This window comes from Ornithorhynchus anatinus, chromosome 15, assembly GCF_004115215.2.
Source record: "Ornithorhynchus anatinus isolate Pmale09 chromosome 15, mOrnAna1.pri.v4, whole genome shotgun sequence".
NCBI classification, from domain to species: Eukaryota; Metazoa; Chordata; class Mammalia; order Monotremata; family Ornithorhynchidae; genus Ornithorhynchus; species Ornithorhynchus anatinus.
The window spans coordinates 16064648-16090254 of record NC_041742.1 but is presented as its reverse complement, the minus strand read 5'-3'; the positions used below and the strand labels follow the sequence as shown (position 1 = coordinate 16090254).

The 25607-nt window shown below is 44.3% G+C and overlaps 1 protein-coding gene across 6 annotated transcripts in view; it reads left to right on the top strand.

Moving 5' to 3' along the window:
• Positions 1–25607, top strand: part of CNKSR2 (connector enhancer of kinase suppressor of Ras 2) — a 212742-nt gene that overhangs the window by 145069 nt on the left and 42066 nt on the right. For 4 of the 6 annotated variants that reach the window (XM_029079728.2, XM_029079731.2, XM_039914241.1 and 1 more), the window contains 4 exons: positions 150–361; positions 4744–4833; positions 6980–7194; positions 24690–24738. In XM_029079728.2, coding sequence (XP_028935561.1) covers positions 150–361; positions 4744–4833; positions 6980–7194; positions 24690–24738 — 566 coding nt within the window. The remainder of the gene's footprint in view (positions 1–149; positions 362–4743; positions 4834–6979; positions 7195–24689; positions 24739–25607) is intronic. The other 2 variants (XM_029079730.2, XM_029079732.2) reach the window with 1 other exon arrangement.

Sequence of the window (25607 nt, the reverse complement as noted above, 5' to 3'; positions counted from 1 at the left end):
GATGAGTGCGTTATTGATCTAGCTTTTAGCATATGAAGTTTTTCTCATTTTCTGGGGGACTGAAAGGAAGAGAATGCATGCTAAAAGCGGAATTACCTTCAGTGTTAAATTCTCTTCTTTCTTCCCCCACCACCCCACCTTCTCTCCAGGGATGAAAAGGGAAATCTTCCTTGCGACGACCTCAGCAGACACATTGTTGGCAAGCCTGTTCATAAGGGGTCAGAATCGCCAAATTCCTTCCTGGATCAGGAGTATCGGAAGAGGTTTAACGTGGTAGAAGAAGACGCCATCTTATACTGCTATGAATATGACAAAGGACGATCAGGAGGTCAAGGGAGGAGAGAAAGCACGCCAACTTATGGTAATTAATAATAATAATCGTAATAATAATAATTGTGGTATTTGTGAAGTGCTCACTATATGCCAGGCACTGTACTAAGCATTGGGGCGGATCCGTGCAAATCAGGTTAGACACAGTCCCTGTCCCACGTGGGGCCCACGGTCTCGATCCCCATTTTACTGATGAGGTAACCGAGGCACAGAGAAGTGAAGTGACTTGTCCAAGGTCCCACAGCAGACAAGTGGCAGAGGTGAGATTAGAACCCACATCCTTCTGACGTCCAGGCTCAGGCTCTATCCACTACGCCACGCTGCTAATTATATCTCTGTTTACTTTTTCCATCTGAGGTGTAGACAGATATAGTAATAATAATGGTATTTATCGAGTGCCTACTGTGTGCTGAGCTCAGGGGTAGATAGAAGATATTCAGGTCATAAAAGGAGATCAGCCTCCTTTTACAGCTAAGGAAACTGAGGCACAGAGAAGTGCAGTCACTTGCCCAGGGTCACATAGCAGGCAAGTGGCCGAGCCAGGATTAGAATCCACATCTGTTGAGTCCCAGCCCCGTGTTCTTTAATAATAATAACTGTGGTATTTGTTAAGTGCTTCCCATGTGCTGAGCACTGTTCTAAGCGCTGGGATAGATACAAAGTAATCAGGTTGGACACAGTCCCTGTCCCACCTGGGGCTCACAGTCTTAATCCCCATTTTACGTATGAGGTAACTGAGGCACTGAGAGGTGAAGTGACTTGCCCGAGGCCTCACAGAAGACATGTGGCAGTGTCAGGATCAGAACCCAGGTCCTCTGACTCTACTAGTCTCTGCTCTAAAAGCTGCTGTGGTAGTTTCAAATTCTCCTCACTGACATCTGGCGTGTCGAATGCCGGTACTTTCTCATTCAGCAGAGGGTTGTTGCTGAAAAGCTTCATTAGTGATTTTTGGCCTGTAACAAATCTGAGTAAAAGGTATGCTGCCAAGCAAGAGCAGGGGTTAGGAATTTCAAGTTTGGATTCTTCGATGATTCTTGGAAACCATTAAGTCATCATTGTAGAGGTTTGCTTTGGAAACACTTGACACGGAATGGAGTAATGGCAGAATTTCTTTTTTCTGACCTTTGAAGATGAGACCGTGTACTGCTGATAATGGCCCTGATTTAAAGAAGTTAAGTTCTTCCCATATTTTTTCCCCAAAATGAAGAATCACGGAAGATATTTTCTCAGAAACACGCTATAAGCTCCCTTAGAGTCCTTATTAATATGTGGCTAAGATGCCACATTTCACCCTAACACTATACAGCTAAAGGTTGGATTCACACACATCACATATAACGCACACACACTCTCACAAACAACCATGCCATCACTAACATAAGCATCCCTATAGACATTCTGCTAGGGCTCTTTTTCCTCCTAACAGGAGCGAAACTGAACTCACTGCATTATTATGATGGTGATGATGGTATCCATTAAGTGCTTACTAGGTACCGAGCACTTTGCTAAGCTCTAAAATTGATACTGAGAATTTAGAAGCAGCATGGCTGAGTGGATAGAGCATGAGTTTGGATGTCGGAAGGACCTGGGTTCTAATCCAGGCTCTGCCACGTGTCTGTTGTGTGACTTTGGGTGAATCGCTTGACTTTTCTGGGTCTCGGTTACCCCATCTGTAAAATGGGGATTGAGATTGTGATTCCCCATGTGGGACAGGGACTATGTCCGACCTAGTATCTACCTCAGCAGCACTTTGGAAGTGCTAATCAAGTACCAAAAAAAAAAATTAATTACAGGATAATGAGACACAGTTCTCATCCCTCTTGGGACACAGAGTCTAAGTGGAAGATGGGAGAACTAGTATTTTAACCCCATTTTACAGATGGGAAAACTGAGACCCAGAGCAGTTATGCGCCAAACCCAAGCTCACATAGCAGGCCAGTGGCAGAGCTGGAGCCGAAGTCTCTCACACACCCTGCATCCCACAGCTTCTGAAAGTAAAACACCTTTCTGTTTTTTTTATCAAGACTCGGCCTGTCTTCAGTCTGGGGGTAAAAATACGACCTCTGGTTTCTTCAGAACCATAAATCTGCTATCTTCCTGAAGGATAATAAAGTTTTGTTGCTTCGGGTGGCTCCACTGTACTGTTTCCCAATTCCTTCCTTCTATCATTCATTCACTCGTACTTATTGAACGCTTATTGTGTGCACAGCACTGTAGTAAGCGCTTGGGAGAGTACACTCCAACAATATAACACATGCTTTCCCGGCCCACAGTGAGCTTCTAGTCTAGACGGGGAGACAGACATTAAGTGACAGATATGTACGTAAGTGCTGCGTGGGTGAGTACAGGGAGCAAGACAGAGGGATGCCGAAGGGAGTAGGGGAAGAGGAAAGGAAAGCTTAGTCAGGGAAGGCCTCTTGGAGAAGATGTGCCTTCAGTAAGGCTTGGAAGGCGGAGAGAATCGTCTCAAATGAGGAGCGAGGGTGTTCCGGGCCAGCGGCAGGATGCGGGCGAAAGGTTGGCGGTGAGACAGACGAGATCGAGCCACAGTGAGAAGGTTAGCGAAATGTGCGGGCTGGATTGTGGTGAAAGAGTTCCTTCCCTTTGTCCTCCACAGCTCTGAATTCTACCTGTGAAAGACGGCGGGGCCACTGAAGCGGGAATGGGGTACAAATGCCACCTTCTCCAGTGTGTGCTCTCGTACCTCGATCTTGCCCCGTCTTGCTACCCATATTTTACCACCTCTCACTCTCCGGAAGCTCCCCTTCTAATTATTCTAAAGCCACAGATGTTTAGTCTAGGAAACGACTTTAGTTCTCTCTATTCGTTTCCCAGGCTATGATGCTAGCACAGAACTGGAAGTTAGGAGATGTCGGTTCTAATCCTGCCTCTAGTCTGTGAAATTGATATAAGCAGGGAATGTGACTGCTAATTCTGTGGTATTGTACTCTTCCAAGCACTAAGCACAGTGCTCTGCACGTAGTAAGCGCTCAATGAATACCACTGATCGATTGAGAAAGCTTAGAGTAATTTCCTTTTGGGATGTTCTTGGTGGAGACGAGACACATGTCTTTTGTGCACATGTCTCCAAGTTAATAAGAGTAATAATAATAATAGGATTTTCTTGGTGTTTTTTAGGCACTTACTAGATGCCAAGCACTATGCTAAGCGTGGGGCAGAGACAAGACAGATCTTACACAATCCTTGTTTCATATGGGGCTCACATTCTTACAGGGAGAGAGAGAAGGTATCGAATCCCCATCTTCCTGATACGGAAGGTGGGGCGCCAAGAATATAAGTGACTGGCCCAAGGTCCCACAGCAGGTAAGGGGTGGACCTGGGAATAGAAGTACTATAGTCTAGTGGAAAGAGCAAAGGTCTGGGAGTCAGAAGACCTGGGTTCTAATTCCGGCTCCTCCACTGGCGTGACCTTGGGCAAGTCGTTTCACTTCTCTGTGCCTCGGTTCCCTCCTCGGCAAAGTGGGGATTCAATACCCGTTCTCCCTCCTGCTTAGACTGGGAGCCCTATGTGGGACCTGATTATCTTGTGTCTACCCCAGTGCTTAGTACAGTGTTTGACTTTGGGCAGGTCACTTCACTTCTCCGTGCCTCGGCTACCTCATCTGGAAAATGGGGATTGAGACGGTGAGCCCCGTGTGAGACACGGACTGTGTCCAACCTGATTTGTTTGTATCCACCTCAGCACTTAATACAGTGCCTGGTACATAGTAAGCGCTTAACAAATGCCATCATTATTATTACAGTGCTTGGCACATGGTGAGGGCTTACCATATGCCAGAATTATTATTGCTGAACTCGGATCTTGTGACTCACAGACCTGTACTCTTTCCGGTTTTTGCGCTCAGGACATCTTGCAAATTTAAAAGACTGAGCCAGTTCCTGGAGTCCTAAGTCTTTGGGTCTGGGAGTTTGTGTGGCCATTTGGGAACAGGTCTTCTAACAGTGGACGGTGCTGAAATCTGGTGTTTCATAAGACAGAAGAACTAACTCAAGCTCCACGGCTTATTACATGAGTTGTAGTGCTTTATTAAGCACTTATATGCCAGTCCAAAGCACTGGGGTAGAGTCGAGATAATCAAACCACACAGGGTCTCACCCGCAGCTCAGACTCTACGAGGTAGAAAAAAGAGGGGATCCTATCCCCATTGTACAGGTGAGGAAACCGAGGCCAGGAGAGTGAGTTTCCAGAGTCACCCAAACCTGGCCAGAGTCAGACCTTTCGTCTTCACTTGACGTACCTTTTTAGGTCTTATTTCCGGATGGAAGAGAGCCTTTTATCCCTCCACGATTCAACCCCCCACTCAAAGGACTCTCTAGCCCTGGGTCTAAAAACATGACTGAGGTAGACCAAACGACGGAAAAGTGAAGTGTGATGGTGAATTTTGTGTTTAGGGAAACTCCGGCCAATATCTATGCCAGTGGAATATAACTGGGTGGGAGATTATGAAGATCCGACTAAGATGAAGAGAGACAGTAGGAGAGGTAAGTTTTCTAAGATCATAGTGGCTGCTGCGCTTTAATTCAGTGTTGTCTGAATTAAAACCGAACCGAAGCATTCATGCAAGTGGGTTCTTAGGATTTACATCGAAGGGATTTTCCATTATCAGTCGGTGGTGTTTACTAAGCAACTACTGAGTGCAGAGCACCTGAACTAAGCACTTGGAAGAGCACACCTGAAGCCCAAAGCATCATTTGGGAAATTGGCTTCCAATTGTACTAAGGCAACTTCTTTTGAAAATTGATCTTTACATGCCAAACTCAGATCTCTTCTAAAAGATGTGCATTTCATCATTTTCATTCTCCGTTATTTACTGAGTGCCCCTGTTTTACAGAGTTAGGTCCCCAGATCTAAGCGTTTGGGGATATACAATAGTTGTGGAAGACATATTTCTTACCCTCAGTCAATCAGTGGTATTTATTGCATGTCCACTGGGAACATTGCACAGTACTAAATGATTGGGAAAGTACGACGTTGGAAAGTCAAGCATTCCCAGCCTACAAAGAGCTTACATTCTAACGCTGCTCCTGCGCAGAATTATGGCATGGTCCAACTACCCTGCTTGAAATCCCAGAATACTTTTGAGTATTTCTACTCACCGAACCCGAGCAGAATCGCATGGACTTGACTCTGTCGAGTAAACCCAGAACGCCATCTTTATTATCAATAATAATAATAATAATAATATTTGTTAAGGGGTTAGTAAATGCCTGGCACTGTTCTAAGTGCCGGGATAGATACAAGATAATCGGGTTGGACACGGTCTCTGTCTCACATATAGCTCACGATCTTAATCCCCATTTTGCAGATGAGGGAACTGAGACACCGAGAAATGAAGTGTCTTGCCCAAGATCACCCAGAAGACAAGTGGCGGAGTCAGAATCAGAACCCAGGTCCTTCTGACTCTTAGGCCTGTGCTCTATCCATTAGCCAGGCTGCTTCCCACTAGCCATGCTGTATTATTATTAATGCCTTATTATTCCCGCTAGGCCATGCTGCATTATTATTATTTTAATAATAATAGTACCTCACGATTCATTACTTATTATATGAATTGTAGTGCTTATTGAGCACTTATTTTGTGTCATTGCTTAACACTGAGGTAGAATCAAGATAATCAGACTGCACATCGTTCCCAACTCTCCCACAGCCTAAGAGGTAGGGGAGAAAAAGGGTATCACATCCTCATCGTACGGATGAGGAAATTGAGTCACGGAGAGTGACTCTCCCGAGGTCACACAGCAGGCCAACATCAGACCTGCTGAGGTACAATTAATATAATAATCATAATAATAATTGTGACATCTATTAATAGCTTACTGTGTGACAAGCACTATACTAAAGGGCTGGGGTAGACACAAGTTAATCAGGTTGGGCCTGCTCACCTTGGGCCTCACCATCTAACTAGGAAGAAGAACAGGTATTGAATTCCCATTTGACGGATGAGGAAATTGCAGCACAGAGAACTTGCCCAAGTTCATCCAGCATGCAAATGGCACCACCGGGTTTAGAACTCAGGTCCTCTGAAACACAGGCCCGTGCTCTTTTCCATAGGCCAGGCAACTGTTGCTCATCATTCCCCCAGGAACTGCATTCCCAACTATTTATTAAAATCTCGGTCCGTGTGATTCACCTGTAAGAAGCTTTGTTCATTTAGGAGCTAAGGAGCCCATTTTTTGATAGATCAGGTTCTCTGATCTAGCATCTCCTCGTCTCCACATGTTGCTTTCAGAGATTGGCTGGAGCAGGAAAGAGAGACATTTTTACCCCCGCTTGCAATTCCGTTGGAGAAATCTGTGGGTTCCTTTGCACGTAAGCCTCGGTTCAGAAAGGCGATGGAGAAGAAGCTGCATAGGTTTGAGTCTGTCTGTTAATCTTTACTGTACGCTCCCAGATGCTTAGTTCGCTGCTCTGCCCGCAGTAGTTGCTCAATAAATGCTTTTGATTGATCAACTGATGGATTAGCGAAAACAGCTGCTGTATTGAAAATTTTGAGAGAAAATAGTCAACCTCAGGAAAAGAATGTGGCATTTAGACCCAGAGATGTCATTTGATAAATGGTGTCACTTTTGTTTTCTTCACGCTAATGGTTCCTTTCTCTTTTCTTTTGTGTTGCGTGTGTGTGTGCAGAAAACTCACTGCTTCGCTATATGAGCAATGAAAAAATTGCTCAAGAAGACTACATGTTTCAGAGGAATAGCAAAAAGGATACAGGGAAGAAGTCGAAAAAGAAAGGCGATAAGAGTAATAGCCCAACCCATTATTCTTTGCTCCCGAGTTTGCAAATGGAAGCACTAAGACAGGAAGTCATGGGTTCTTCCATGGCAGAAACAACCCTGTACCATGTGAGTAAATTCTCCCTTCTCAAACTTCAACTTCTCGCACTCCCTGGTCGATACGTATGGCTTCTCATGGGCCTTTTGAATCATATTTACTTCACCGTCTTAATTTTTAGGTCCCCCTTCCTTTTCCAGTCAACCAATCAGACGATCGATGGTGTTTATCGAGCGCTTAGTGTGCGCAGAGCACTGCGCTAAGCGCTTGGGAGAATTCAGTACAAGAAAGTTGCTAGACACGTTCCCCGTGCTCAGTGAGCTTATGGTTTAGAGGGGGAGGCAGACATTATTAAAAATTTTGTATTTCGATTATATTTTAATTTATATTCTATTTTTATTTTAAAAATAATATTAAACATTATTTAAAAATAAATAAATTACAGATACCTGCTTGTGGGGGAAGGAAAAGGAGACGGTTTAAACCTGAACTCATATTTTTGTATTAGCCTAGGATTGATGTATAATGAGGCATCTATGAGCAAGTAGTGGGAAGACTGCAATTAGCTGACTAATCTTCTTCTGTGCCTGTATTCCATTTGAGTTTTATATACTAGGACATTTTGAAAGGATAGAATTAGATCCAGAAAAAATAAGATATTCAGTGTTTGATATTCATTTGTCTTCCACTTGTCTTTGCTGTATCCCAGAGTCTCTGAGATTGACAGTCTGTCTTTTTGTCTTGACATGTGGGTATTACTAATCCAAGCGGATGAAAGCGAAGAGGGTAGTAAAATTGTAAAAAAAAAAAAGAATGAAGTCCAAGAAACATGAATAATCCTTCCAGGGCCACTAATGAAGTGAACCATCTGTCAGGAAATTGGCAAGTGCATTTCCTCCTTATTCCAGCTCTGACCTATTCGGACGAACTCTAATAATTTAAACCTAAAAGCTTTTAGTCCTTGAATGGAAATAAGCTTTATCTGCCACCTTTGTGGGAGAAGCATCTCTAAGAATGAATTCAGCTCTCCAGGGAAGCCTGGGTTTTGATGTTCAATTCATTCGTTCGATCTTGTTTATTGAGCACTTACTCTGTGAAAGGAACTGTACTAAGCGCTTTGAGAGAGTACAATAGAACAGTGAACAGTTATTCAGCAAATGATGAAATTAAGCCTAAATGAGCACCTCAGTCGATAATATTTATCCGACACCCGCTGTGTGCAGAGCACTATGTTAAGCAGGTGAGGGAGTACAACTGAGTCAACATGATGCCTGGCCCTGAGAAACATAGAATGTTTTCCATCGAGGAATAAAATTTATCGAGAACACTTAGCACACCGAGTTTTGTGCTAAGCAGTTCAGAGAGTACAATAAAGTTAGATAGCGTAGTCCTGTCTCTCAAGAACAACCTGATTCCCCTGTGTCTACCCCAGCGCTTAGAACAGTGCTCTGCACATAGTAAGCGCTTAACAAATACCAACATTATTATTATTATTATTAAGAAGGTCACGGACTAGGGATAGTCATTACGGAATAATTTCAAGTGGAGCGAGGGGCGGTGAGAGCAGTTTATCTGGGAGAAGTTGCTTATTCAAATGTACCATTACATCTCTCTGAGAATGAGAAAAGGAAAAGGGCACATGATGGCTACTTCTGGGTAGATAGTTTCCCCTCAAGACATTTCCTTTTTCTAGTCGGAGTAGCTCAGATTAAATGTTTTTACTCACAACTCAAATTCAGGGTCAGGGCCAGTGGGACAAAAGGTAGAAATTCTGAAAGTGTGGGAGCTGGTCGGTGATGCTCTTCGAATCCCCGCCGTGATAGACCGTGTTTGTAGCTGATGGGGGTCTGCCGTGCCGCTACGAATCCATGGGAACCAGTGGCCCGTTGCCACAGCACGTTCCTTTTTTGTCTCTGGAGCTGCCATCCGAAAAACTCTCCCTCAGTACCTGAGCGGAGTCTGGACTTCAGTGAGGTCGGTCCACGAGAGAACAAAATACTCCTTCCTTCTCTGTCCGGTGCTCCCGAGATTTTACATCAATCCATCTGTCCCTGTACTGCGGTTCTGCCTATCTCAGTGCTCATACCCACTTTAGTGTTCTGGAGCTCCGTCATTGGGTAGGGATTGTCTCTATCTGTTGCCGAATTGTACATTCCAAATGCTTAGTACAGTGCTCTGCACATAGTAAGCGCTCAATAGATACTATTGAATGAATGAATGGAGCTGAGACTGCCTCTTTGAAAACTTGAGTGTCGGACATTTTCTCTGCAGTGAAAGCAAATGTGTCACCCATACTGGGTATTGGGTAAGCGCTTAGCACAGTGCTGTGCACACAGTAAGCGCTCAGTAAATACGATTGAAAGAATGAATGAATGAAGCCACCGAATTAGACCAGATATTCCTATGAGGGAGTGTGGGCAGATTGCTGTATTTGAATGCCCTTCGTTCACTATACACCAGAGTGGCTTGCCGGATCTCAGTCTGTTTATCATTTGTTATACCATACTCTCCCAAGCACTTAGGACAGTGCACTGCACACAGTCATTGCTCTGTGACCGTGGGCAAGTCACTTAACTTCTCTGTGCCTCAGTTCCCTCATCTGTAAAATGGAGATTAAGACTGTGAGCCCCACGTGGGACAACCTGATTCCCCTATGTCTACCCCAACACTTAGAACAGTGCTCGGCACATAGTAAGCGCTTAACAAATTCCAACATTATTATTATTTATTTATCTCTCTGCATTCTATGTTCTCAGCATCGTGCTAAGTACTGGGGTAGATCAAGCTAGTCAGATTAGACACAGTCCCTGACCACAAAGGGTCACAGCCTAAGTAGGAGAGAGTAGTATTTAACACAGAAGAAGACAAAGAAACGAGAAGCCTTTGAAGCCAAAAGCAGGATTCAAAGTGAGACTGTGATTGTAGTTGTCCAACTTTAATTTTAGAAACGCGTATTCAAAACATTTAACCCCAGGTCTTTTCAGGGATTGATGGTAGATTTCACAAGTGTCGTAATCTTCGTTGATTTCAGGCTAATTACTCAGGGTTTTTAAAAAATTTTTCCTTATAAACTCTCACAAGATGTGATAAGTGAAGGATTGTGTAAATCCCACAAGGAGAGAAAATAGTCATGTAATCAACTGATCGATAAACATTTGTTGAGCAAATATTGTGTGCAGAACCCTGGGAGTGCTCGGGAGAATCCAATAAATAGACATGATATCTGACCTCAAAGAGTTAATGATCTAGCTGTAATTAAAGATTAAAAGCAAAATTGCATGAGCAGAAATCTAAAACATTCCTGATTTCTAGTGGGTATAGACAGCAGTCATTTTCTTAGAACATATTATTTTGCTTCTTTCTTCTAAATTCACGATAATGATGAGCTTCATAAGACTCTGGGCCGTAAACTCCTTGTAAGATCCTTGTAGGCAGGAAAAGTGTGTACTAACTCTGTTGTATCTTTTGAATATGATATTTGTTAAGCCCTTACTCTTTTGTAGGCACTGCACTAAACCATGGGAGAGATACAAGCAAATCAGGTTGGACACGGTCCGTTTCCCTCATGGGGCTCACGGTCTTTAACCCTAATTTACAGATGAGGTAACTGAAGCACAGAGAAGTAAAGTGGCTTGCCCAGAGTTGCATTCTACTCTCCCAAGTGCATAGTATAGTGCTCTTCACCCAGTAAGTGCTCAGTAAATACCATTGATTGAAAAGAGTTACTCCGAAAGAGTTTCTCTTATTCTCCAGGTAAATGAGGTTCTAGTCATCGTTCAGCCCGATCTATTCCTGTAAGTAGAACATGTTACACTTAAAATTGCCTTGCATCTCCAAGGCAGAATAGATGAAATATTTATTACACACATAAAAATCTTTTAAAATTGTTTTAAGTTCATCAGACATCACAGGAATTTCCATTTCCCAGTGTAGATTCCCCATTTGCTCCTTTATTGCAGATTTCACTGAGGAAAACCGAACTGCATACAGATCCCTAAGCCGATCGATGATCTTATTTACAGGGCTTTGGCAGTTCCGTACTAACTAGGCTTCCTTGTTTCTCGTTCTTGTTTCACAAGTGGTTAGTAGACTAACTTCCATAATGCAAGAAAAATGGCAAAGACCCTTCTCCGTGAGCTGACTTTGGTTGCCAGTTGTTAAGGAATTAATTAAGGAATTTATTGAGCACCTTCCAAATAGCAAACTAAACCCTGAAGTAGATTCAGGCTGATCATATTGACGCACCAAGGATTTTACAGTGCAGTGGGGGAAACAGCATGGCCTAGCGGAAAGAGCACGGGCCTGGGAGCCAGAGGACTTGAGTTCTAATCCTGGCTCTGCCACTTGTTTACTGTGACCCTGGGCAAGTTATTTCACTTTTCTGTGTCTCAATTACCTCATCTGCAAAAGGGGGATTCGACCGTGAGTCTTTTGTGAGAAGGCGACTTGGTCCAATCCTGTATCTACCCCAGGATTAGTACAGAACCTGACACATAGCGCTTAACAAATTCCATAAAGGTGAGGCTGGGGAACCAGACATTTAAATACGTGTCACTCAGTGACTGTGACTAAGTCTCAAAACAGTAAATAAATATCCAAACATAACCCTTGTTGGGGTTACAACACAAAGAATTTGCCTGTGATTCTCAGCAACCTGCAAGTTGGACTTTTCTCTTGATCAGAGTCACAATTTCCCAAACCGAATAGACTAAATTTAGATTTATTTTTTTTAATCCACACAGCTTTTGAGTAGGTGTGTGAAGGATTCACACTGTGCCCACCAACATATGCCGTTTGGCAACACTCCTCTCGCCATTAGCTGAGGGCCTTCTGGCTGCGCTGTTTGAGCTAGTGATGTCACCCCATGATTTCTCTTTTCCTCTGCTAGCCTCAAACTGAGCCCCATAAGGGAAATTTTCCCCAGACCCCAGATAAGAAACGCACTGCTAATGAAGGCCATCGGGCCACAGAATTAGGAAAAATATTCATCGTAAAATTCGCCTCGGTTGGAAATTACAAAAGCACTGAAAAATTCGATTGGTACCATCAGCGGCTTCCAGGGTAATTAGCGAAATTAGAAAATGCCAAGAGAGGAAGGCTTTAAACATTTAGCCTATTTTCTCTTCCTGGAATTGAAAGGATAACAGTTGTGGAATAATTTACGTATTCTGTGTCAAGCACTGTACTACACGCTGAGGTAGATAGAAGATAATCAAGTTAGACACAGTTCCTGTCTGACATGGGGCTTACACTCCAAGGAGGAACAATCTAATTGAATCTCCGTCTTACAGATGAGGAAACTGAGGCACAGGGAAGTTAAAAGATTTCCCCAGGGCCCCACGCCGTATCAGTGGCAGATCAGGATTAGAACCCAGGTCCTCTGATTCCCAGGCCCGTGCTCTTTCTGCAAGCTCACGGAGTCTTTAGTGGTGATGAATTGCAGTGGTGTTTAGAAATACCTCTTTGAAACAAATAGACTCAAAATCTGATGAAATGGTGCTTTTGTGAAATGAGCTTTTTGAGCAAAATTTATGTGTAAAAAAACTCATTGGAACTAGACATATCTAAGTCTCTGAGTCATTTATTTCTATCATCTAATTCATTCATTCAATCGTATTTATTGAGCACCTAATTCAGGGACCCAGCAGCCACTGGTAACTGAGCATAATTTCACCCTTGGGCCTGTCACTCTCTTTGTTTCCATTTCTTCAGGGTTAGAGAAGCAGGATGGCTTAGTGGAAAGAGCCCAGGCTTGGGAGTCAGAGGTCATGGGTTCTAATCCCGCCTCCACCGCTTGTCAGCTGTGTGACCTTGGGCAAGTCACTTAACTTCTCTGTGCCTCAGTGACCTCAGCTGTAAAATGGGGATGAAGACTGTGAGCCCTGCGTGGGGCAACCTGATTAACTCATATCCCTCCAGTGCTTAGAACAGTGCTTGGTGCGTAGTAAGCGCTTAACAAATACCAACATTATTATTATTAGAGCTTTTTTTAAAAAAAAAACAGTATTTGTTAAGCATTTACTTTGTGCCAGGTACTCTACTAAGCGCTGAGGTAGATATAAGATAATCAAGTTGGACACAGTCTTTGCCTGACGTAAGGCTCACAGGCTTAATTCCCATTTTACAGACGAGGTAATTAAGGCCCAGAGAAGTTAGGTGACTTGCCCAGGGTCACACAGCAGACAAGTGGTGAAGCTGAGATTAGAACCCAAGGCCTCTGATGTCCAAGCCCGTAATCTTTGTAGTAGGCCACCCTGCTTCTCAAATGAAAGGCTTTGTATCCCCAGGCGGGTTGGCCGTTCCGTCGTTATTTTCCTGGTGTATTAAATACCCCTTGCAACTCTCACTAGTTGCAAAAGAATCTTAGCAAGAGAAATGCCTTTGATCAATTCACACTGATTTCTCAGTTCAATTGGTTCCTCTTTTAAGGTTTCAGCCTCATGATTGGAGATTAATTTATTCATTCGTTCAATCGTATTTATTGAGTGCTTACTGTGTGCAGAGCACTGTACTAAGCGCTTGGGAAAGTGCAATACAGCAGTAAAGAGAGACAGTCCCTGCCCACATTGACCTCACAGTCTAGCCATGTCTCCCTATTTGTGCTCTTCCCTTTGGCTACTCATCATCATAATCCAAGGTATTTATTGAGCGCTTACTGTGTACAGAGCACTGTACTAAACACTTGAGAGAGTACATTACGACAGAATTGGTAGACATATTCCCTGTCCACAAGGAACTGATGTCTTACAAAGTGTCTTCCAAGTGTCTTCCAAGTGTCCGTTTGCTGTTGAGCTTCTTTTCCAACCATCTTTTCCTCACACCCCTTGGACGATTTTCACTTTCAGCAGTTTGCGCTAGTCTGTTCGCACACGAAGGTCTATTTGAAGGTGTAGCAAGAAAACATTGGTGATCTGAGAGTGTATGAGATCTTGCCTTGCTCTTGATGTCAATTTTATTATTCTAACACTAATATTATTAATAATCTGCTTGTTGTGGTCAGGGCATGTGTCTGCTTATCGTTATACTGAACTCTCCCAAGCACTTAGTACAGTGCTTTGCACACAAAATGAGTGTTCAATAAATACAAGTGAATGGGAATGAATGCTATTTTTTAGCAATAGTGGTACTTGTTTGGTGCTTACTCTGTGCCAAGACTTGTACTAGGCTCCGGGGTTGATGCAACATCAGCAGATCGGACCTAGTTTTTGTCCCATACACGGCATACAATCTAAGTGCGAGGGAGATAAGCCATTTAGCCCCATTTTACAGATGAGGTAACTGAGGCCCAGAAAAGTGAAGTGACTCACCTCCAGGTCACACAACAGACAAGGGTTTAGAACCCAGGTCCTTCTGACGCCCAATCCCGAGTTCTAGCCGCTAGATCACGGCTGGATGTTTTGAGGGATAACGTGTCAAAAGGATTGGATAATGAGAAGGCGGAGAGAAAACACAACCCCATTTCCTCTCCCTTGGATGTCTGAGCTTTAGGAAAATCTCCTCGTTATTAGTCGGCAGTGCTCTGGGGAAGTCACAACCTTACTGATTGCCCAGTCAGCCACACACAAGCCACCGTTGCATTCATTCCAACCCAAATTACTATTGAATGTACATCTGCTTAAGGCAGGAGAACAGGGCTTAGCATTCTTTCATTCATTTATTCAATCATTTTATTGAGCACTAACTGTGTGCAGAGCACTGTTCTAAGCTCTTGGGACAATATAACAATAAGCAGACACATTCCCTGCTCACTACACACTTAGAGTCAGCAGTTCCTCCCCAGTTCACACTTTCATCACACGCTTCAGAGAATTGCACATCCTGGGAGAGAATCCTTTACTGTGAATGAATTTATCTGTTGGTCATCTCGTCAAGGGCAACAACTGGAGAAATTAAAGGAGTCTAGTGGTATTGAAGAGTGTCTTTGCCTCTGACATTACACATTCAAGCTTTGGAGGGAATCAGTTCTTGTTAAATGTTTGCACAGATTGACTGCAACAGCAGAGCAGGGTGTGATGAGTTTAAAATGCGTATGTCTTGGGAATTAAATGTTTCCTTCTCCCTGTAGCCTGTATCAAATATCGAAGGCAGACTGTAGTAGTGAATCAGTTCTGTTCTTATTTGCTTTAAATGAAATTCGAGTGAATAAGTTTCACATTTAGATTAGGTTTTAGGGATAGTCATTGGATAGGTCCGTAATTCATTTATTCATATTAATATCTGCCTCTCCTTCTAGACTGTAAGCTCTTTGCGGGCACGGAACTTGTCTACCAATTCTGTTAGTCAGTCCTGTTCATCGTCTGCAGACCACTGTACGTAGCTTTTGGAAGAGTACTACATAACAAATGCATTCCCTGCCCATGACGAACTGTTACATTGTACTCTCCCAAGTGCTTAGTACAGCGCTCTGCATGCAGTAAGCGCTCTATAAATATGATTGATCGAGTGGGGGAGAAGGGGAACACCTTCTCACAAAACGATAGATGGGATACAACTTGGGAGCATTGATTATCCTTTGCAACAGAACTCCGGAAATCTCGTTCTGTCCTTGAATCCTGGAGAACGTCCCTTTATCGGTCTCTCTCCGTTTCCTCACGGGGTAGAAGAAAAGAAGAGCTTACCGGCTTGAGATCTGGATTTACTCTTGTAAAAATGTCTTGTAAAAAATGACACGGAAATCCTCAGGAAAATGACGATACAGTTCCCGTTGCAACCGCTTAACGAAAAACCCCCGGATGGGATTTCGGAGAGTAGACTTGCTCCCGTCTCCCTCGTGAATGTGGTCCTTCCAGTAGATGAGCTATCAAGGAGGAGGGGGGAAAGTGGTTTTCTGTTTAATGAGATTTCTAGCAGATGAATTACGGATAACGCTAAATTCTTTGTCAGTGATTTTTCTCCTCGACTAACTTGCTCTGTGTCATGAAGTCGCTCCTTGTGAATCAAGTATTGTCTGACTAATGTGTCGACGTGGGTCGTGTAAGAAGCCCAGGATTCTACTTGCCACCTCTGTTAGTTGAGCCATTGAAGATTTTTTTTATCCTTTGAAATCTTCCCTCCTTGGGACTCATAATAATGCATGGGGAATCCTGAAGTCTAGAGTTGGACATACTGTTTTAGCCTGGCTCTGAGCTATCGGGTATGAGGAGGCATTTTCACCTCTTCTCCCAAATGTTTGGACCAATAAGGATTAGTTTCTGTCTGTCTTACTCTGTCGAGTTGTCTCCAACCCATAGCGACTCCATGGACACACCTGTCCCTGAACGCCCCACCTCTGTCTGCAAACTTTCTGGTAGGGGATCCATAGAGTTTTCTCGGTAAAAATACAGAAGTGGTTTAACATTGTCTTCTTCCACGCAGTAGCTATTTTTAAAGCATTTGTTAAGTGCTTACTAGGTGCCAGGCACTGTACTGAGTGCTGGGTAGGTAAATACAAGATAATCAGGTTGGACACAGTCCCTATCCCCCATAGGGCTCGCAGTCTTAATCCCCATTTTACAGATGAGGGAACTGAGGTCCTGAGAAGTTAACTGAGTTGCCCAGGGTCACACAGCAGACAAGTGGCAGAGCAGGGATTAGAACCCAGGTCCTTATGACTCTATCCACTAGGCCACGCTGCTTCTACGAGCCCTGCTCTCACTGTGGATCAATCAGTCAATCGTATTTCTGTGTGCAGAGCACTGTACTAAGCACTCGGGAGAGTACAGTTGAACAGAGTTGGTAGACACATGGATAAATCTGGATTCGGACACAAATATTTGCCATAGTCTCAAAAAAGAAATCCAGTTCATAGGAGAACATAGGAACCTTTAATAATCATCCCCTACTCTCAAAACTGCAGAGGTTGTAAATTAAAGAGATTTTTTTCAACTTTCACAGATACCCTGTCCCCTCTCTGGCAGTATAACTTAGAAATAGCTTCATGAGCAAAATAGAAAACTTGGCTGAAAAAGCAGTCTAAGTCATTGATTATCCTCTCTAGTTTACCCTGACAACAACATTTTATCATTTCAGAACCTATATTCCTCCCATAACTGCATTTCTAGACTGTGAGCCTGTTGTTGGGTAGGGATTGTCTCTGTTGCTGAATTTGTACTTTCCAAGCACTTAGTACAGTGCTCTGCCCACAGTAAGCGCTCAGTAAATACGATGGAATGAATTCCAGTAGCTAGCATTTGCAGTTAGAAATGGTTTTGCTCCGCTTTTAAAATAATTTTCAATGTCCACTGGATTGTTGTTACTTGAGCCCGGGGAAAGCTATTGAATGCTAAGAGAAACAGCATGGCCTAGTGGATAGAGCACGGGCCCTGGAGTCAGAAGGACCTGGGTTCTAATCCCGGCTCCCCCACTTGTCTGCTGTGTGACTTTGGGCAAGTTACTTCACTTCTCTCTGCCTCAGTTACCTCTTTTGTAAAATGGGGGTGAAGATTGTGAGCCCCGTGTGGGATGGGGACTACTTCCTCCCTGATTACCTTGTATGTACCCAAGTGCTTAGAAAAGTGCTTCGCACAAAAAGCGCTCAACAAATACCATAATTAATTAAATTATCGACACCTTACTATAGGATTTGCTCTCAATTCAGGCAGAGCTCCGCACAGTACGCACCCAAAGTGAAATTGCAAGTTAGCCGTTACCCCACTCATTTGTTCCATGGAGGAAGCCTATCCAGATCCCTCTAGCTTCAGAATGAGCTCTTCCCTCGTATTCTGTGCTTCCAGTGGCTCTGGATCTTATCAGTCAGATAATTGCCACTTCTCTCTTGCCCTCTGTTTCGGAGAGTCACGGGGAGAAGCAAGTTGCTGCAGAGTAGCATTACCGGTGAAATATTTAGAGAGAGGTTAAGCCCACAGAAGGAGCTGGAAACGCCTCTCGAAATAGAAGAGGCTGTGCAGTCGTGATTTCCTAACAAAATCAGGCCAACCCATCTTTCGTAACTAAATTTGAAGGAGAAACTTTAGGCTGTGATGAGCTCGAAAGCAAGAAGCCTTTCCTGGTTGATATTTCATCTCCTTAGCCTGTATCTCCCATCAGCTCCAGCGCTCCTGCTTGACCTAAACCCCGGGTGATACTTAAACCCATTTCTCTAGATTTCATTCTATAGAATTTCTAGTTATCGACATTTGCTCGCACCCTCCCCCTTCACATTCGACAGACTGTAATTATTTTGTTGTCTGTCTTCCCACTGGACTGTAAGCTCCTCAAGGGCTGGGATCATGTCTACTTACTCTGTGGTAGTTTTCCAAACACTTAATATAATGCGCTGCATTGAATAAGCACTCACTAAATACTATTGATTTGTATCACTTCCTCTTAACAGTAATCTACTGTAATGTCTGTCTCCCTGGCTAGACTATAAACTCCTTGACAAGTGAGATCACGTCTACTAATTGCACCAGACCGTCTCAAGCGTTTAGTACAGTCTTCCGCCCAAAGTAGGCAGTAAATAAGAACTATTGCTTGGTTGAAGAGCTGAGCGCTCCACTCTAGCAGAAGCTAACAGTGGGTGTCACCAAGAGCTTTAAGCGTTAACTCTGCCACAAACACTGCACTAAACTCTTGGGTAGATACAAGACTCCCAGATTGGATTCAGCCCTGCCTGGGGTTCACCGGTCTAAGTAGGAGGACGTAGGATTGACCCCCCCGCCTTTTTACAGATGAGGAAACTGAAGTCCGGTGACGTGAAAAGACTTGCCGAAGGTCATACAGCGGACAAGTGGCACAGTCGGAATTAGAACTCAGGTCCTCTGACTCCCAGGCCTGGGTTCTTTCTACTAGGCCAGGCTGCTTCTGCCCTTCTTTGAAACCTCTTGGTGGCCATAGGAGGAGAAAAATTAAAGGGGAGACATTTATTCTCGGACAGTCTCGGTGTTTGTTCTAGGTTGATTTCCTCCAACACTGATTTTCTTGGTGGAAATGTTCTAATGCCCTGATGGAAACTACAGAATCCTGCACCTCCTTGCATTTGGGTGCATAGAAGTCAATCAGTCTATTACTGAGCACTTACTAGGCGCAGAGCACTGTACTAAGCACTTAGGAGAATACAATCCCAACAGAATTGGCAGACACGTTCCTTACCCCCAACGAGCTGAGCAATCTTCGAGAAGCGGCTTCACAAAAGGAGAGTTGACATAACCGGTTTGCTTTGAATCTTATGTTGTCCAAGAAGACCACGCTTGCCAACAACAAACCTCCCCTATCTTTGTTATTTTTGAAAATAATGAGCTTTAAAAACTGTAATGATTACTTGTGGAGATGGAAAATGAAAGCAAAACCCCAGTCAGTAATTTCACAGCCAAAGAATTAGAGAAAAACAACTGCATATAAATTAGCTTCACTTAAAGCAGACTAGCCTGAATTATTATTTTGAGGTAGTTAACTGCCTCCAAAAGGAAAAACAGCATTGCTTAATAAGTTTTGTCTTTTGTGCTCTCTTAAAACCAATTGTGGATGACTGAGGCAGAGGAAGCCGTGTCATTTGAAGACAATCAAGTTTCTTTGTGATTTTTTTTTTAATTTATCCTGGATGCTCCAGGGGAGATTATTTCTGAGCATATCCTTGTCAGTAGAACACTAACACGTAGCCCCAAGGTTAGCATTCACTTTGCCGTGCTTTGAATCAAGTCTCTGTCCAGTTACAACCCGACCAATTAGGCTGATAATCACCTTCCTAGCTTTTTGCTTTTTAAAATACAATATAAAATCTATATTTTACATAAACCATTATTATTTTCCTGACTTATACTGTGCCAGGGATGTCAAACATTGGGAAGTTTCATCAAGAGCAGATCCCTTGTGTGATATGATGATGATGATGATGATGATGATGATGATGATGATGATGATTGAGACATCCATCAGTCAATCAGTGGTATTTCTTAAGCGCATACTGTGTGCAGAGCACTGTAGTAATCGCTTGGGAGAGTACAATATAACAAGGTTAGTAGACGTGTCCCCTACCTGCAAGGAAAGACAGTTTGTCCATCAGAAAACATGGCTGAACCTTGATTTCATGTGTCATCATTGACTGGAAAGAAAAGGCTAGTTAAGTAAAATCCATATCTGGGACAGATTTTCAAGGAAACTTTTTTTTTCCAGATGCTGGAGTTGCCCATTTTTATCATTCAGATTTTATGTTTGAGATAATACTTTGAATTGGTAACATTTTCCAGTAAGTAGTATTATCTGTCACTTGTCTGCAGGGTGACCAAGTTACTTAGATTCTCTGGGCCCCAGTGACCTCATCTGTATAATGGGGATTAAGACTGTGAGCCCCATGAAGGACATGGACTGTATCCAATCTGATCAGCTTGTGTCTACCCAGCACTTAGTGCAGTGCCTGGCATGTAGTAAGCACTTAACAAATACCTGAAGAGAAAAAAAGAAAAAATAATAGCAGTTTTAATAGTGTTTATTGAGTGCCCCTGGGTACAGTGCACTGTTCTAAACACTTGGAAAGGTCAAGGACACACTCCTTACCCAGTAGAAGTGTCCACTCTAGTGGAGATGTGGACAGTAAAAAAGTATTCAAATAGAGTATTTAGAATAAATAATGGAATACACCATTCTGGAAACATGGACAAATAAAAGTTGAGGCTGCTTGTTTTTTTTCCCCAGATAATACACTTGCCCATTTTAAAAGTTCAGAAATTTCTAGTAATGCTTCCGTGCATTTTGAGCACTTGCCATAATTGAATTTCAAATGTAATTTCGTTTTTTAGAAAGTCTTAGGTTCCTTGAAAAGCGAGAGCCTAGCAGAATGTCTACTTTTCATTTCGGCTAAATATATCATGAAAAGATTTCATGTGTAACATAATTGAATGAAATCTTGACATGTTTAGATGCGGTTTTGCAATGTCTTGCAATTAGGAATTGGATTCAACACTTTCTTGGGTGGATAAAGACATACTTAAACCTGCTGTCTGAAAAGATACAGCAAACCAACCACATTTAATAATAATAACTGTGGTGTTGGTTAAGCATGCGGTATGTGCCAAGCACTGTACTAAGCACTGGGTTGCATACAGGGTAATCAAGTTCCAGGTGGGGTTCACAGTCACAGCAGAAGGGAGAACAGGTACTGAATCTTCATTTTACAGTTGAGATCATTGAGGCACAGAGAAGTTAAGGGAGGTGTCCTGGGTCACACAGCAGGTATGTGGCGGGGTGAAGATTAAAATCCAGGTCCTCTGACTCTCAGGCCTGGGCTCCTTCCCCTAAACCACACTTATCCTCAGTTGACACTTGAGAAGAACTGATATTCTTATACTTCTTTATTTAAAATCCTCCATAGGCATTTATCCTTTATCTGAAAAGGAAATGAAAATTGGCATTCAGTCTCACTGGATTAATATACTGGAGAGACAATGAGAGATGAAGAAAAAAATGTGACCCAAAACTTTAAAACCACATTTTGTTTTCCTACTTCTTGTGCTCAAGTCCCTAACTTTATTGCATACCTAAAGTTTGGTTAGCTTTTCCCAGAAGTTGTCCCAAAGATTGGGAAGGAGAGATTAAAGAAACTCTCTTCAAAACTTGAAGGTGGATCTGAGAACAAAGAGCAAATATCTTTGGGATTAATTTGTAGCTCAACCAACTCTTGATTATTTGGATAATAAAATATGTGGCTTTTCCAGGGCCCGGGAAAAGCCAGGCCTTTTAAGTTTCTCTTCTTCCTCTTCCTCCTCTCCCTCCTCCTCCTTGTTACGTCATCCCCCCTCCTTCTCCTTCTCCTCCTCTCCTCCTCATCGGTCTCTTCCTCCTTCTCCTCTCTTCTCCTCCTCTTCATCTTCCTCCTCCTCCTCATCTTCCTCCTCATACTCTTCCTCTTTCTCCTCCTCTTTATACTCCTCTTCTTTCTTCCCCTACTTGTGCTCCCTCATGCTTCTTGTGTAATCTTTTCACTGTTTCTCGCTACTTCCAACAGATTTGGAGAGGCCAAAGGGAGAGGTGATAGAAATCAAGTTATTCCATGTTCCTAATTATTCACCCCCTTGGAGGTGATAGATGATGATTTATCAATCTAAAGCAGGGCCCGCTTTCCCCGTGTTAGGGTAGACTCAAGGTAATCAGATTGGATGCAGGGGTATCGCAGTCCCTTAATTATTAATTATTTATTAGAGAAGCAGCATGGCTCAGTGGAAAGAGCCTGGGCTTTAGAGTCAGAGGTCATGGGTTCGAATCCTGGCTCGGCCACTTGTCAGTTGTGTGACTTTGGGCAAGTCACTTAACTTCTCGGTGCCTCAGTTACCTCATCTGTAAAATGGGGATTAAGACTGTGAGCCCCACGTGGGACAACCTGATTCCCCTGTGTCTCCCCCAGTGCTTAGAACGGTGCTCGGCACATAGTAAGCGCTTAACAAATACCAACATTATTATTATTAATTAGTATTATTTATTAAGATCTTACTGTGTGCGCAGCACTGTACAAAGTGTTTGGGAGAGTACAATACAACAGAAGTGGTAAATAGGTTTCCTACCTACAAGTAGCTTACAGTCCAAAGGGAGCTTACAGTCTACAGAGTCTAAGTAGAAGGGAGAACAGAGTATTGAATCCCCATTTTACAGATGAGGAAACAGAGACACAGAGAAGTGACTTGCCCAAGGCAAGTGGCAGTGTTAGGATTAGAACCCAGGTCCTCTGACTCCCAGGCTTGTGCTCCTTCCTCGAGGTTAAACTGCTTCCCATGGGTCCGGATTGGGAAATGGAGTCCCAGAGTTAGTTGGCATGGATTTTGTGAAATATCTCTGGCATTGGTCATTTCGGTCATTTGAAAATTCTTGGCTAATCTGCTTAATTTTATTTATTAAGCTCCTCCACCGTGCCAAGCACATTGCCAAGCCCTGGGGTCGATAAAAGACAATCAGATCGATCGGTTGTATTTACTCAGCGCTTACTGTGTGCAAAGCCCTATACAGAACGCTTGGGAGAGTCCAATAGGACACTGAACAGATACATTCCCTGTCCACAGTGATCTTACAGTCTAGAGTGGGAGACAGAATTAAAATAAATGAATGACGGTTATGGACGTAAGTGCTGTGGAGCTGGGAGGTGGGATGAATCCAGGGAGCAAGTCAGGGCAAAGCAGAAGGGAGTGGAAGAAAAGGAAAAGAGGGCTTAGTCGGGGAAGGTCTATTAGAGGGGACACATTCCGTGCCCACAACGAGCTTACAGTCTAGAGGGGAGATGGGATCCGGTCGGATCAGGCATAAACACTGCAGGGAGGAGGATTGATATTTAGAGGAAACTGAGGCCCAGAGCTGGTAGAATAACCTTAACTGTCCTGACGTCTAGGCTCACGCAGCCATCCTGCCTCCCGACCGTTCAGTGGAGAATGCTTGCAACGCCCTGAAAGGCTGTCAAGTGTAGCGGAGGTGGACATGTTTGAATTTTCAGAAATTAGCATGAACTGGGCTCGCTGTCATTTCTGAGTCCTTTGGAATAATAGAAAGTGTTTGTTGCCATAGAGACAGAGAGCCTGAATTGCTTGTTTTAGTTGCTGATTTGTGCTGCTTCTCCCCGGGACCAGAACTGTAATGTTAGTAATCGACCGTCCTGAGCCCCGCAAGGAACGGCTGAACCATCCCGAGGGCTCAGGAAGGCACCGTAAAGAGAAGTAAGGTGTTTCCTGCCCTCAAGAGGCTGCCGATCTAACGTCTCCATCGAGCAGCGATGCAGAAGACCTGTAATTCAGTTGGAGTTGGTTGGGTTTGGCCCAGTGTTGTGTGGAGAGGGGAGACGGAGAGGGGGAGAAAGAGGAGAAGCCGAAAGGCGAGACGGAGAAGAGGGAGGAGGAGGCGACTGTGGGCTGCCGTCTCTTCCTCCTCGGTGGTCCCGTCCTGACAGTGGGGCAGATTTCTGGCTCTCCCCTGGCCCTGGCAGGGGCACAGGAGGAGTGAGATGTGCCCCCTCAGTCCTTGGGCGAGCAATGGGGGCTTGAGTCCTGGAAGGTCAGGGAGGGGTTGCCAACCATCTGCCTGGGCGAAGCGGGGTAGGAAAGGCAGAGAGTCCACGGGGGCAGAGGGAGCAGAGGCCAGGAGCAGGGTGCCTGCCTAGAAGTGGAGGTAAGTTGTCGTTGGCCTTAGAGAAGGGCTGGGTTGGGGGAGGTGGGCTAGGCCGCTCGGTCATCACAGGTCCGGCCCATGCTGACCAGTCTAGATCCAGTGGGGCCGGCGAAAGGGAGGGAGTTTGCCTATTGGTGGCCTGGTGGGGCCAGACCAGAGCCTTCGGCATCTAGTGAGGCGTCGGGGGTGGTCTACAACCTGGGTGTGAGGGGGAGGAGGAGAGCGCCCGCCCCTTGACAGCCCCCTTCACATTCACACGCACTCACAAGCTCCTCTGAAGGGCAGGAAGTAGAGCCAGTTGGGCCCCAAGGGAGGAGGACAAGCTCCCCATGCCTAGGGTCAAACTGCTCCGGCAGAGTGAAGCGTCTCCCCCACGACCCCCAGAGCAGGAGGGACCGTTCCCTCCATCACCTTCCCCTCCCCAGTCTCTGCTCTGGGGCTCCCGGCGCCCCTCAACCTGGACCGTATCCCGTCCTGCTGGCCTCACGCTCTCCTCTGTCTCCGATTTCAGACGTTCCAGCAGTCGTCTCTGCAGCATAAATCCAAGAAAAAAAACAAAGGTGAGGAGGGAAAAATCACATCCGAACCGTTCTTCCGTCTGACATTTTTCTTTTTCCCCAGACACCCACGGGATCCTAAAAGTAAACCCCGAAAGGATGCGGTGGGATCAGGAGAAAATATTCTGGCCGTCAGCCGGTCTGTCAGGGTTGGTCTCGTGAGGGGCCGGATGGTGTTATCTATCGGGGTGAGGCTTGAGGGGCAGGATGGTGTTATCTATCGGGGTGAGGCTTGACTCTCCTCTCCGCCCCCGACAGCCTCCTACACTTGTCAGCTGGTCACTGGCAACCCCCAGAAATAACAGGCCCCTCTCTAAAGACCCCAAAGGAACGTTTGTTCTTTACAGCGAGCTGTTGTGGGCGGGAAATGTGTCATTTCTGTTGTTATATTCTGTTGTTATACCGGACTCTCCCAAGCGCTTAGTACGGTGCTCTGCACTCAATGAATACGATAGAATGAATTAATGAACAGTCACAGCTTAACTTAGAAGATGAAACATCAAACACCAGCCTCATAAGTACAGGAGGAAAGGTTCCGTGTAGAAATGAGTAGAAGCTACACCCCCGACCCCGACCCTCCCACAGGTTCCAGAGACGTTCTCGTGAACGCGGGCGCCACTTCCGAGCCACGGCACTCGGAGGCAGTCGTATTTATTGAGCGCTTACCGTGTGCAGAGCACTGTACTAAGCGTTTGGGAAAGCACAATATCGCAATATAACAGACATGTTTCCTGCCCACAGTGAGCTTACAGTCTAGAGGCAGGAGTGGAGAGGGAGGCAGGCTGGTCGCTGGAAGTAAAAAGGCCAAATGGGAAAATGCCCAATGCCAAGTTTAGAATGTGGTCATTCATTCCTTTATTTATTCATTCATA